Source organism: Anguilla rostrata, chromosome 2 (genome assembly GCF_018555375.3).
Source record: "Anguilla rostrata isolate EN2019 chromosome 2, ASM1855537v3, whole genome shotgun sequence".
Taxonomy (NCBI): Eukaryota; Metazoa; Chordata; class Actinopteri; order Anguilliformes; family Anguillidae; genus Anguilla; species Anguilla rostrata.
The window spans coordinates 39,577,925-39,592,990 of NC_057934.1; the positions used below are offsets into that span (position 1 = coordinate 39,577,925).

Genomic DNA, 15,066 nt, shown 5'->3' on the forward strand with positions numbered 1-15,066 from the left:
GGCCTCTATTTGTCCTGAGTGGTACAGAACTGAAACCCACTATTGAATATCTCCCATTGTAACCTTGAGCAAGGTACTTAACCTGAATTGCCTAAGTAAACTGTTCAATTGTATAAATAAATACTACGTAAAAATGTTGTATAAGTCCCTCTGGATAAGAGTGTGATAAATGCCTGTCCTGTAATGTTGCTTTTGCCCACTTATCCACTTATAGAGATCATATGAATAAAGTATACTAAATTCAATTAAAATTAATTATGGTAACAGTGTTGTTTAATTTAATATAAGTAAGACGAATAAGTAGACTTACCTTTTGAGGGAAGAAAGAGCTAAAATTTAAAGTTATTTTAACATGTTTTAAAGTACTGTGGATACAAGGCAGTAAGTCTGCGTACAGAATTTTTTCAATCAGTTTCCACAAAACCTCTAAGTAAAATGAATAAATTCGGGTTTACAGTGATTTAATCATGCTATTTCCATTTATACAATACATGTTGGCTGCTGTAGTACAAGTAATAATCAAAGCAATATTTCTCACCAAATGCCTTGCATTGTAATTTTGTAATATTTGGAGTGTGGTGAAAAGATAAGCTACAAAAGAAATATAATCTGTTTGAATGCAGTGTACTAATGGGGTATACTTTTTCTCTGTCATTGATGGAAATGTGTGCATTCATGTTTCATGTTTCACTTCTTTTAAACAAGTTTACACAATTTATACAACTTAATTGTATAATTAGCCAGGTGCTCTCATTATAATCATTATCACTATAATTATGCTATGTTCAAGCTTGCTTACTTGGAATTTTTTTGACTTGTCTTGGACAAAGCAGACCAGCCAAAAAGTCTAAATACGTATTAGTTTGTGAATAAGGTTTTGCCAATAATGGACTACATAGCATCACAGGTTGATGACACAGATTGGTGGTTGAAGTTCATTCTAAAGCATTTTCAGATCCTGGTGGAAAAGTTTATATAATTACACAATATTTCATTTCTTCTTATCCAATGATGCTAATGAGGTTCTTTGTTTCTGTCCCTATAGAATTCTTACAATCAGATTCATACACAAATAAACAAGAAGACAGTACTGATGGTGAGTTCTGAATCATTCCAGCGATTTCACCCAATAAATATGAAATCACATTGTCATACGATAATAACACCGAGTGACACTCAAATGCAATCTGCTTTGTCAGATGTATAATCAATACACTTTGCTATGGTCTGTAAGACACTTTAGATGACATATGCCTGTGTCCAAGGTAGTTAACAAAATGGAAGCCACCATATTTCAGATAGTTCAGCTAATGTTTGGTAATAAGGAAAACAGATTATACTTTAGGAACAATAATTATAATAGTCATACAATTTGGGAGCGGCATCATTTCATTTATGACTTCACTGAGGCATTGATCAAGGAAAATATTCCTCTTGAAAAAGCAGTTTCCACAAAATTATGTGTATTATGGTAAATTTATTATCCAAGCAGGGAAATAAGGTATATGGAACACCTGAGAATTGCATTCAGGTGGGAAGCTTGTTCTCTATCAATAAGATTGCCTCTTCAGCTTTGTAAAACCAAAGGGGGAATCAGTACTCTGCTGCAGAGTACCACTTTAAATACATCTGGTTTTTTGAGGCTTGTGGAACTGGAGATGGACATTACACCCATCACCACTGAACTGAAAAAGGACTTTGTTGGAAGACATTAATTATTTGGAGAAATGGCTCTCATTACTCAACAAGGCAAGAGTCTGATTTGCCTCATCTAGTGGTTTGAGAATTGGGAAGGCATAATTCATAAAAGCAACAATAAACTTGAACAGCTGATGGATGTATAATTGAACACTGGCTCAACACATTTATGGCACAGATAGAACAATAAACTATCAATGTATTGGCACGTTCAAGTATAAAAAAGTGTTCCTGGTGGATATTTACTTCCATATCATCTGATACACTACACCAAATTCAAAATAGAGGCCTTATCATCCCCATGGTGGTCAAGGGACATACCTTGGTGAAAGTGACATACTAATTACATAAAGAATATAGCTGCATAAATAGTCCCAGTTCATCAATTATATGCCTAATCTGCAGACACTGCAGCCTTCCAGGGCTGGAGTTTGACACCTGTTTTCTAGAGAGAGAAGGGCTAGGCTACATGAAGAACTGCAAAGGAGGGGAATGAAGGAAATAGGTCTCACTACATTTTAACCAATCAGAAAATGTAGTTGTGTCTATTTAAGCCTACCTATTTTTATTTTTTGTTAAAGGATAAATTCATAAGATCAAGGCCGCAAAATCCTGTTCCAGAAGATCTACCATCCTGTAGGTTCATTTCAGCTCTCATTTGGCATACCTGATTCTACTAATAAGTAGCTCTATCAGGGTTTGATGAGGTACGGCCCAAGTGCAGAGTAAAATCACAGAAAGTCCAAAAGGTATATTTCCAACAGAGGCTTTAATTCCAAAAATAAACAATGAACAAAAGTAATGCCACAACAGGCAAATCCAAAAACTCAAAAATAACAGAAACAAAACATGCATGGGAACTTGAAACACAGAGGAACTAGAAAATACGTGAGACACAGATGAACTCACAACGAGGGCAGAAAACAGTAGGATCCAGTACTGAGTGACAGAGAAGCAAGACTTTTATACACTTGAAGACAATCATAGAAAACGAGCAGGTGGGTGCGGAAAGTAACAAGACAACGAGCAGATGTGTGGAATGTGATAACAATTATCCCATTACCACAACAATTAAAAATAACCAGACATGAAATGCAGGCAGACCAAACTAAGGGACACGAGACAGGACAAAAACTATGGGGAGGCAGCAACAGAGGGGGCACAATTGTGACAAGCTCAATGAGATCTCTAGCTGTGAATGAGGTGATCTACAGGAGATCTCCAGGAACAGTTCGGCAGCCCTGATCTAGATTCTGATCTACCGAAATTTCAGTAGGTGGCAGTAATGCTCAGTAAAATGGTTGCCATCCGGCAATAAAAAAAACCCACTAACCAACCAACTTGCATCCTTTTGCTGCGCTGATGACAACCCAGAAGCTTTCCCACTATCTTATTTGAATGCTCATAACAGCAAAAGCCTAAATACAAGGTCAAACTAACCAATGTGCTTGTGCATACAAATATGCCTAGAGATGCATACTCTATTACTTGGCCACCCTAACAGTGCCCTAAATATGAGGCGCGTGGTTGAAACAGTCTCCTAATAACTGTGTCCTCAAAATATGTATGTATACTAAACATACTGTGATGGGCAGTATACAGAAAATATCCTCCATAATATTTTTCAATACTGTGGAAGTGTCATAAGATGGCCCGCCCTCGTAGGTAAATCGTCCCGCCTATTCCTCTCTGATTTATTGGACCCATAGATCGCTCTGCCTCCTAAAAAGCATGGTTTATTTCCTAAAAAGTATGCTCTCAAATACAATCAGCAAAACACCAGAAATAAGTCTGTTATCCAGGGATTTTAGGTACACTACATTTAGAGAACATTTTTTCCACTTAACAACTTTCTCATCCAGTGTACTCAACTTATATAACTTATATACTCAATAGCAGGCAAGTAAGCTGTTTCAGACGTGGATTAAGATGCTTGTGATGAGTCGCGTGTTGTTCCAAATTAAAGTGTCCATATGAAACCATAGTTATGGTTTCTCAGTCCGTGACAGTAACAGTCCATAGCTCTGGTCAAATAAAATGGACCGCATGTATACAGTGCTTTACAATTGATGCCTCGCATTCACCAGAGCAGTTAGGGGTTAGGTGTCTTGCTCAGGGACACTGCGACACACCCAGGGCGGGGATCGAACCGGCAACCCTCCGGCTGCCAGACAACCGCTCTTACCTCCTGAGCTATGTCGCCCCAAATAGCCTACTGTGACAGACTTGTAGCTCTATTACAGTTAGTCAGCATATGCAACATGCCAAGACCATTTTTGGTGTTATGGTTATTGGTGTAAAAACACATGATTGACCTGGCTTTCACTTTTGTTTTCATTCAGAACATGACTGGTGCTATCAAGGCTGTGGTAAGATGACTTACTGAATGCATAGCATTTTTCATATTCATTTTGTCCAGTAAAGCAAGAAATATCAGTAGTCCCTGCAAATGCCTTCATGAATCTGTCATATACACATATACCACAATACTTTTATTCATACTAATGAAATTACTCTTCTCTGTCACTGTCAGAATACACTTCATCTCGCTGGCAAGAACTCCCCCAGTCTCAGTGTGGGGGAGACAGGCAGTCACCCATTAACATTGATACATCTGAAGTGATTGCTGATTCCAGCCTTGGTGTCTTTAACTTCACCAATTTCTCCAATCCGGACAGCATGAAGTATCTCATCAATACTGGACACTCAGGTACACCAAATCATCATATGCAGTAATCAAATGGTCAGAAATCTCAATCATACTAGCAAGAAAAGATAAATAATTAAAAATTAAATCAAAACTTTAATTCTAGCTACTCTCACTATCAAAACTTTAATTCTAGCTACTCTCACTTATAATTTACTTTTTTCTCCATTATTATGGTATTCATGCAGTTGTCTTCCATATTTTTGAGAGTTACAGAAAGTAACTGTAGTCATTTTAACTGTTCTACTGTATCACTTTAAATAGTGGGAAATCACACCCCATTACCATGGCTACCATGGAGAAAATCAGACTACTGGTATAGTCAATGAATATAACCACAGATACATCCATAACTCATTTTCTATAGTGCTAATGGGTCTATAGTAGTAGAGTTTGTGTATATCGTAATAGTTAAGGAAGTGGGCTATCATCTCCTAAATTATTGGTTCATCCCAATTTGAAATAGAATGTTTTTATTCTGAAACTTCTTATACTGCCCACCACGTAAAGATATGGTACTGGCCTGCTGAAGACCATGATGCTCACTAATTAACTTTATATTTATATTTTACCAGTCAACATGGCATCTGTGGGATGCCAATCAGAAGTGAACTTCGAAGTTAACAGACATAAAGACCATACCATGATGTACCTCCAGCTCCCATGTTTAGACATAAAAATGTTAACCCCCACATGCCTTACACCTGCCATTGTAGTCTGAGGATCATCAAAAACTTAACAAAGTATCAAAAATATCTGTCACACATGGAACCTGTCAGGGCCGCTTTAAAACAAAAACTGAAACAATATCAAAAAACCTCCAAAATGTTGAACTATCCCTGTAAGGAGATCACAAAATCTACATTCACACCGCTTGGTGAAGGTCACCCAATTCCGATTTTTGCTCACATGTGGCTCTGATCAGATATGTAGCCTATTCTGAACGTGTAAACTGGATAAAGAGCATGGAATCGGATATTTTCAGATCCGTTTTGGGTCACATTCATTTGAGGAAATAAATCCGATAGGATTGTAATAAACAGTTTCCATAAACGTATTTTGATGCGCATTTTGCTATTTATGGAAACAGCAAAATGCGCAAAAAGTACGTCAAATTCGCAAAAAAAGTTTTTACGCTCGCTTGAGGTGGTTATTGCCTTTTTCGAAAAAGAGTTAATGCGCAAAATGAGAAATGGAAACAGTTTTTTCGAATAAGTTCTGACGTAACGAACATTTAAGTCACATGACTGATCAGCTGTTTCCGTTTATTCTGTTTACTCTGTTTATTAAAGCCATGTGTAACTTAGCCTATACCGCCGACTTCTGGCGTAACTACGCTTTGCGTAGCCTGGTTCATTCGCTCCAAACCAGTTAATGGAAACGCTCTTAATTCGCATTTTCTTTTCTTTTTTTTTTCTTATTTGCGATATTTTAAAAGTTCGCTTAAAATTCGCTTGACAATTTCATGGAAACGTGGCTACTGATCGTAATTTCCCAGACATGGCGATTCCATCGAGATATGCAAGATTCGCACGTCATTCAAAATACGATATTCTCATACTTTTTTCGCATTTCAATGACGTGTAACGTAATGAAAGTAGATTTGCGTGCTTAAAGAAATTAAATGCAGGACGAGGTCTCAGGCCGGTGGACAAATATCGAGGTTAGGCTACATGCTTTTTTAAGCCTGGGGCGAAGAGTCGGGCCAAATATACGGAATGTTCGTTGTGGACCTAAGATTCTTCGAAAAGCAATAGTTTGAATTATTATTTCTGTCTCGTTTTGAGTCCATTACAGATGGACTGTGGCGGCGTGGTTGTAGGCCTACTTTCGTACCTGTAACCAAACCCTCGTGTGCACATACGGGTTTGTTTTAAGTGTTAACCGTGATAACACAGCTATCGGCTATGGGTCATTTTTAAAGTTGATGTAAACATAAGCAAAAAATCGAAACTGGGCATCAAGACCTGTGGTGTAAATGTAGCCAAAGACATTTTTTTTGCTGTCATTTTGGTGAGGTTTCTGTTGCTGCTATATAGCTACAGCCCAGCAGGTGGAACCATTTTGTAAAGATGCTGAAAACATCAACCATTATAGCTAAACAGCATATTTTTAAAAAGCAGTTCATCTTTATGTGATGTGTAGTCAACAAGGCTCTATGCATATAGTCCGTATACTTTTATACTGTAATATGTAAACTTTTATTTACAGTAATAATGTTATTCTTACATTTGCCTTTACACATTTCTAAAAAAATATAATTTCACAAACACAAAAAAGAAAACTTTAATTTGCATAGACCTCATTAGTTTAAAAAAATGTACCTCCGAGGTGGCGCATACTTGTGTTAAAGCTATATCTGGTTTTATTTCATAACCTTACTTGAATCTTAGAAATAGAACTCTCTCTTAGTGAAATGTGTGCTGGAGGAGAATACGGTGGAGATAGAAGGAGGTGGTCTGAGCGACAAGTACTCTGCCGTACAGTTCCATTTCCATTCGGGGGATCACCTGTGGCACCCAGGATCTGAACACTTAATCGACGAGGACAGGTACCCAATGGAGGTGAGGTCTGGAGAAGGAGTGAAGAGGGAGTGTTCTGTGTCCATACTGTTAGCTGCTGGTATTTGATTGTAACCTGGCTTAAATTCTGTTGGACTATTCACACTGGACGAAACACATATTTTAGGTTGTGTGGGAATTTGTGTATTGGGGAGAGTAGGTATAAATGTAACATATCAATGTAACACAGTCGATAACGTTTTGTACACTGCTGCTACAGTTGCCATTTCAGATTTGTACACGTGCAATTCAGTCCTCTACCAGAAACAAAATAAGGCAGCAATTCGGCAACCTTCAAGGGAGATATTTCTAAATAAATATATATTTTTGAGCGAGTCAAGTAAAAATCTGTTCCTGGAGTAATTTTCAGATATATGGTGCCTTCGGAAAGTATTCAGACCCCTTCACTTTTTCCAAATTTTGTTACATTACAGTCTTATTATAAAATGGATTAAATTCATTTTTATTCTCATCAATCTACACACAATACCCCATAATAACAAAGCGAAAACAGGTTTTTAGAAATTTTAGCATTTTATTAATAAAAAAATGAAATATCACATTTACATAAGTTTTCAGACCCTTTGCTATGACACTCAAAATTGAGCTCAGGTGCATCCTGTTTCCATTGATCATACTTGAGATGTTTCTACAACTTGATTGGAGTCCACCTGTGGTAAATGCAATTGATGGGACATGATTTGGAAAGGCACACACCTGTCTATATACGGTCCCACAGTTGACAGTGCATGTCAGAGCAAAAACCCAGCCATGAAGTCTAAGGAATTGTCTGTAGACCTCCGATACAGGATTGTGTCGAGGTACAGATCTGGGGAAGGGTACAAAACAATTTCTGTAGCATTGAAGGTCCCAAAGAACACAGTGGCCTCCATCATTCTTAAATGGAAATTTGGAACCACCAGGGCTCTTCCTAGTGCTGGCCGCCCGGCCAAACTGCGCAATATCGGGGGAGAAAGGCCTTGGTCAGGGACGTGACCAAGATCCCAATGGCCACTCTGACAGAGCTTCAGAGTTCCTCTGTGGAGATGGGAGAACCTTCTAGAAGGATAACCATTTCTGTAGCACTCCACAAATCAGGCCTTTATGGTAGAGTGGACAGACAGAAGCCACTCCTCAGTAAAAGGCACATGTCAGCCCGCTTGGAGTTTGCCAAAAGGCACCTAAAGGACTCTCAGTCCATGAAAACAAGATTCTCTGGTCCGATGAAACCAAGATTGAACTCTTTGGCCACAATGCCAAATGTCACTTCTGGAGGAAACCAGGCACCGCCAATACCATCCCTACAGTGAAGCATGGTGGTGGCAGCATCATGCTGTGGGGGTGTTTTTCAGCGGCAGGAACTGGGGGACTAGTCAGGATTGAGGGAAAGATGAACGGAGCAAAGTACAGAGAGATCCTTGATGAAAACCTGCACTAGAGTGCTCAGGACTTCAGAATGGGGTGAAAGTTTACTTTCCAACAGGACAAAGACCCTAAGCACACAGCCAAGACAATGCAGGAGTGGCTTCGGGACAAGTCTGTGAATGTCCTTGAGTGGCCCAACCAGAGCCCGAACTTGAACCCGATCGATCATCTCTGGAGAGACCTGAAAATAGCTGTGCAGCAACGCTCCCCATCGAACCTGACATAGTTTGAGAGGATCTACTGAGAAGAATGGGAGAAATACCCCGAATACAGGTGTGCCAAGCTTGTAGCGTCATACCCAAGGAGACTCAAGGCTGTAATCGCTGCCAAAGGTGCCTCAACAAAGTACTGGGTAAAGGGTCTGAATACCTATGTAAATGTGGCGTTTTAGTCTTTTATTTTTAATAAATTTGCAAAGATTTCTAAATCTATTTTTGCTTTGTCATTATGGGATATTGTGTGTAGATTGAGGAGAATAAAATGAATTGAATCCATTTTATAATAAGGCCGCAACATAACAAAATGTGGAAAAAGTGAAGGGGCCTGAATACTTTCCGAAGGTACTGTTATACATTGTTTTACTAGCAATAAATCAAAGCATACATCACTTTTAGCAGTAATTTGCCCTTTAAAAGTTAGCATGGTTTTCTGAGTCAGTTTTAGCATGAATTGTTTGCTAGGTGACCAGAAAAACGTCCCCTTCTGTATAAATGTAACTGCTATTGCTATTATGCCGCCTTTCGGTAGCGCTTTTTGCTGATATTTGTTTATAGAAGAGAGAAACGTGGGGGTTATTATTATTATTATTATTATTATAATCCAGTGGAATATAAAAATTCAAATAGCATGTGCTGCAAATCCCTGTATCATTGTTGAGCAGTCTCCATATAAATTGTGGTTTTTTATGTTGGAAGTTGTTTAAGTTTGTGTTCTGTATTATGTAGATGCACATTGTTAGCCTGAAGAAAGGACTCTCAGTGGACCAAGCACTGACTGTTTCAGAGGGAATTTCTGTCCTGGGATTCCTTATCAATGTATGTTAAAGAAATGCAGTACAATCATATGAAACACTGGATATCTAGTGCTGTTCTTTTATGTAGATAACAGCTGCTAATCTGCCTTTTTTGTTTACCTTTTGCATCCCATCTACATATTTATAAAAATATTCATTTTTTATTTTATTTTTACTCATACTGGCAACAACACTACAAATGTATAGTATGAATCTGCTGGTTGTTTACTAGCTTGTTTGATTATCTTTAAATTGAAATAAAAAAAACACACCCATGACATGCCATAGCTATTTGTGATATCACAGCTAAAGAAATACAGAATAATAAACTACCATCAGATGCCTGTTTTAAAGATTCTTGAATCTTTAAAATATAATTCAACACAGTGTTACAAAAATGTCACTGGGATTTTTTGTCAATGTTATAAAATTACCACTACATGGAAGCTACATTGTCAGAATGTTTTGTGTTAGTTGGGTATCTGCTACATAATTCGGTGAAGTGCTCCTTAAATGTGATGAAAGGAAAACTGCATTTCGGAGTTCACATCCAGTCATTTTAAACAGGACTTGTTCTTCAACCAATCATTTGAATGGGATATAGTAAAAGATACTGAAATGCCAAAAGACAAGTAAAAAAAAGCATGTAGGGAGCTAGAAACAAAAGTGAGATGACTGTTTACTCAATAAGGACTACAATGCTACAATTCCTCACCTCTCTTTTCATTGATTTGAGATTTCTTCCCATTTTAATCTTCATGTCTTTCCCTTACAGGTAACAGACGAAGATGAAACACCTGAAAAATGGAAAAATTTGACGCCATACCTTATTAATATAACTGAAAACAGTAGGTTGAATGAAGGCCAGCCAATCTGCATTCAGTCTCAGTTATAGGGGAAAAAAACTACTGATTTAGAAGCAAAACAATGACATGAGACCACATCAGCCCTCAGTAATTATGGGTGTGAAGCAGCACACATTGATATATTTTGTGTTAATTGGCAAAAAACTGATCTAATTCTGAATAAATCCAAACATCCTTCTCCTTACTTTTCTCCATGTCTCCATTAGACTCTACAGTTGATATCAAAGATTCAATATCCATTGATGACTTGCTGGGAGATGTGAACCTCACCAAGTTCTATCGTTACGAAGGTTCACTGACCACCCCTCCTTGCAGTGAAGTTGTGGTATGGACAGTTTTTCAAGACCCAATCAAAATCAGCAGAAATATGGTGAGTAGTATAAAATTAAGAATGGGCTTCTGCTGGGGGCCAAGCTTTGGTAGATGGAGGAAAACGGTAACGGTACATTATGGACATTATGGAGGTACATTTGTTCCTGAGGACCACTTCACAGACTCCTTGTAAGGGATTTAAGCTGCATACAATTCATGTTTCACCAGAATAAAAAAGTAACCCTGTAATCTGTAATATCTACACTGTATGATCAAAAGTATCTGGGCGCCCCTTAGTCTAGGGCAGTTTTTCATGGTTTTGGCTAGGCCCCTTAGTTCCAGTGAAGGCAAATCTTAATGCTACAGCATACAATGGCATTATAGATGCTTATGCGCTTCTCCAACTGTTTGGGCGAGGCCCTTTCCTTTTTCAGCATGACAATGCCCCCAGTGTCACAGCAAGGGTCATGGTTTTGTTGAAAACAGTGTGGAAGAACTTGACTGACCTGCACAGAGCCCTGACCTCAACCCCATCCAACACCTTTGGTGTCAGTTGGAAGACCAACTGCAAGCCAGGCCTAATTGCCCAATCAATGAATGCTCTAGCTGCTCTAGCTGAATGGAAACAAATCCCGGTAGCAATGCTCCTACATGTGGTATAAAGCCTTCCCAGAAGAGTGGAGGTTGTTTTAGCAGCAAAGAGTGGGTCAACTCCATATTAATGCATGCCATTTTGGATGAGATGTTGGATTTCAGGTAGTGTATGTGCTACTATAGATAACTTCCATAAAACCAGACAGTAAGGAACCAAGTGTTCTGAAGACCAGGCAGGACGGATACCTTCGTTTTATACATTGTTAAAAGACAGATGGCCATCATCAGAAACAAATTATTTTGCATGCACAATAACAGGGAGAAGAAAGTCACCAAAGTGGAAAATACTGATAACAAGTGATAAAATACAAATAGATAAAATCCCCAACCCATAGTAGCAGCTTCCAAACACCCCACAAACGGTTTTGTAATTAAATCAAATTTTCACCAATACTTTTAATGTACTCAAATGACAGAAATGCTTCAGAAATATTCAGTTATGCATAGTGAAATAATTATATATATATATATACATATATATATATATATATATATATATATTTATATACACATATGTATATATTTGTATATGTGTTTATTGCTTTGCTTGATGTACAAGTGAATTGATTTAAATGGAGATTTGCTTACTAACGTAGTTGCCTTGTTACAGTACTTTATATTAAACTCATTTAATTGTAGAAAAAGAATGGGTTTGGGTTATATTGGATTATATTTTTAAGGTTATAGTTTTTTTCTCCGTTTTGCACCATTCTTTTTGCTCAAAATATAATTTTGAGGTTACAAAGCTAATACCAGCAATCATATCAGAGTACATTTTGTAAAACATAAGCTTTAAACAGGTGATTCTTGTAAAAATAAAAATGGCACAGTTGTTCATAAAAAAGTAAGTGTGAGGCCTGTCCTGTTTCAAATCATGAGCAACCATTGATGAAAAGACACTGGCCTGTCTCTTTATACATCATTCCCCCTCTTGCCCTCTCCCACAGGTGGAGCTATTCATCAGAACTTTGAAGTCTGTTAAAGCCTATCGACCCAATCAAGATCTCAATGGTCGTAAAGTCTATGCGTCTCCAGGAATACTACAGTCACCAGGTAAATAGTGCACTTTTACTAAAGAAATGTATGGAATGCATTACTAATAAAAAAACCTGATTGACAGTGTAATAATTCCTGTTTCTGTTTCCTCTGTTTCCTTTCTTTCTTAAGGGCATTCTTGGTGTTACAGTGACCACTGTGGTAAGAGAAGCAATAGCAAACAAAAACAGAATGTGGTTCTGTTTCCTTCAGTCAGTGTCCACAAATTGCAGTAATCAATAGTTTCTTCTTTTTTTTAAAAACCAGGAAGACCTCATTAAGATCTAAGTCACTTTTACAAAAGGGACCTCGCTTAACTCACAAAGTTACAAACAAAGACAGTCAACAATCAAAATGACTACAATATGCAGCGGTGAGACAATAATGTAAATAATAATTGGCAGGCATTAATAATCGCAGCATGCTTCAATCAGCGTCTCATAAATTACAAGTTCATGATCGGCAATTGGAATTTGCATGCCTAGCTTGAGGCTTTTTTGTAGAATGTTACATCTGTATAATGCATAGCGGCTAAAAAGTAATCATTCCAGGTTGTAGCCCTATCGCCCCCTAGTGGTATGAACACTGGGGTCCACAGAATGTTGATAAAGCAAATATACACAGTTAATTAAAAAATTGGCCAAAAACACACCGCAAATTCAAGGTCAACACCTGAATCAGACTTCTTTCTGCCAACAACGCCACTTGCTCCCTTGCCAGCGATCAGGGCAATAAATGGCAGTAAAATAAAAGGAGCCTCCCCATCCCCCAATCACTTATTATACAGTAGCCCACATCATAAAACTTTTTTTTGAACTTTCTACAGTTATCTGGTCTCATTTATTTTTGCATGAAAAAATCATATACCCTTTCAGATTTCAGAATAGTACCTCAGATCACCAAATAAATAATTCAGAAAAAAGTTTCATATGTCTGTACGTAATGTACTTACATTACATTCACTTTCGAAATATACAATACTGGCTCCTTTGTTATGTGCATGTGTCTGTAGTCCAAAAGGCCTTGGCTCGTAATCAAGCTTACGCTGTTAGCTAAGTTGGCTGCTATTTTCAACTCTATCTGACAAGAATCCATTTAGAACAGCGCTGGTTTATCTGACCACCCCATGCTCTCTTTAGTACAGTAGTATTTTGTATAGCAGACGTTTGCTTATCTGAACAGCAATAGGTTTACTTTAAGTCAGTCAAGTTGCAGAACAAATTAAATGAGACTGTAGCCTTTCAAAAGAGCCCTCATTGGTGTCCATGGGTCCAGCCATTCCCAAGTAATTTAACTGCGTACTGCCAGGGGGGCTCTGCATCATGAAGATCGTGTTGATGGTGAGTGAATGCGCACAGCCGAAGCCAACTAGTTCTCCTAACAACTTGCCATTGTGCTATAAAATGTATTTCTAATTATGGTGGATCGGAGAAAAAGGTTTTATGTTGTAAGAGCTTAAAAAGCGGATCTCAATTATAGGATCATTATTATGTTTATAATGTGGAGGTTTGCTCAAAGGTGGGTTCCTAGACAAAATTGACAAAAAAAAGTGAGCTTAGTGTTCTCCTTATTATTTCTTCTTATTCCACATCAACATTCTGTATGCCACTTGTCCAACAGCTTTTCACCAAGACCTAGCAAGTTTGACTAGTAGTTCAACTGCTTGTACTTTTTGTGCAGAGTGCAGATATTTTTTAGATGTTCACAATGTCACATCAGATAATTTTCCATTGATTAACACGTTCGGAATGTGAACAACACACTTGCAGCTGCAAGCTTCAATCATCACCACCGCTGCCATAGCTACAGACTGTCTCTCTCTCTTTTGCAAAGCTTCTAATGGACAAATTCTCTGGCAATAGGTGGTTGACTTTCGCAGCAGTAACATTAGAAACAGCAAAGTACATTCAACCCGGACTAATAAACATTTTTCAGTCATAATTCCTGCCAGTTAACACACACATTTCAGCATTGGACGTAGGGCTGCCACTAACAACTATATTTCTATCGATTAATCTATCGACTATTTTACCGATTAGTCGATTAGTCTAAACAATTAATTTTCCTCCAAAAAAATCTAATTGACCATTTAATTTAAGTTCATTTTATTTTGACAACAACAAACTGTATGTGTCATTGTATAATGCAGCACAAAACAAAATGAAAACAAAGGTTTACACATTAAAGTGCAAAACTGTACGTTTAAACTGGCAACTCCAACATGATAAAAATAAATATAAAAGAGGGCTTATTATTTAAGTCAGTAGTGCAACTCCAAAATAAATCCAGGTTTCTATTAAACCCCTTATCAAAGTAAAAAATTTAGGTCTGCATATTAAACAAAGTGCAACATGTTTAGAGTGTAAGAGACAATGGTGTCCAGCTCAAAGTCCAACTCAAATATTGGAATCAAATGTCTGTTAGACGTCTGTTCTTATGTAAGAATGTCAACACATGTTCTGGACATCTAGCTCTTTTCTTGGAAACTTTCCACTACCAACCAACGCTTACATCACATTGTGAAATATCCACATTATATAATACCATTGACCTATTTAAAGACGCTCAATTTCAAAAATAACGTATATAACCAAAATATTTTGAGCAGTAATACTTACATAGCAATGATAAAATTTTATCTTTGTTCAGATAGAGACAGAGACAGTAAATAATTTCTATCCAGAAAACGATGTCAGATAGGTGTATCAGCAAACATATGGCTTAGCTATGCTCAGAAGTCCTCAATAATAATAGTATTTTCCAAGAAATTACGAGAAATCGTTGACAACGTTTCGT

General features: G+C 37.6%; 1 protein-coding gene across 1 annotated transcript in view; it reads left to right on the forward strand.

The window, feature by feature from the left end:
- LOC135249199 (uncharacterized) overlaps positions 1-15,066 on the forward strand; it is a 30,665-nt gene that overhangs the window by 1,427 nt on the left and 14,172 nt on the right. The window contains exons 3-11 of the mRNA XM_064324575.1: positions 1,046-1,096; positions 4,041-4,067; positions 4,232-4,408; positions 6,818-6,969; positions 9,336-9,425; positions 10,179-10,251; positions 10,476-10,639; positions 12,183-12,288; positions 12,403-12,432. Of these exons, the coding sequence (XP_064180645.1) occupies positions 1,046-1,096; positions 4,041-4,067; positions 4,232-4,408; positions 6,818-6,969; positions 9,336-9,425; positions 10,179-10,251; positions 10,476-10,639; positions 12,183-12,288; positions 12,403-12,432 (870 nt within the window). The remainder of the gene's footprint in view (positions 1-1,045; positions 1,097-4,040; positions 4,068-4,231; positions 4,409-6,817; positions 6,970-9,335; positions 9,426-10,178; positions 10,252-10,475; positions 10,640-12,182; positions 12,289-12,402; positions 12,433-15,066) is intronic.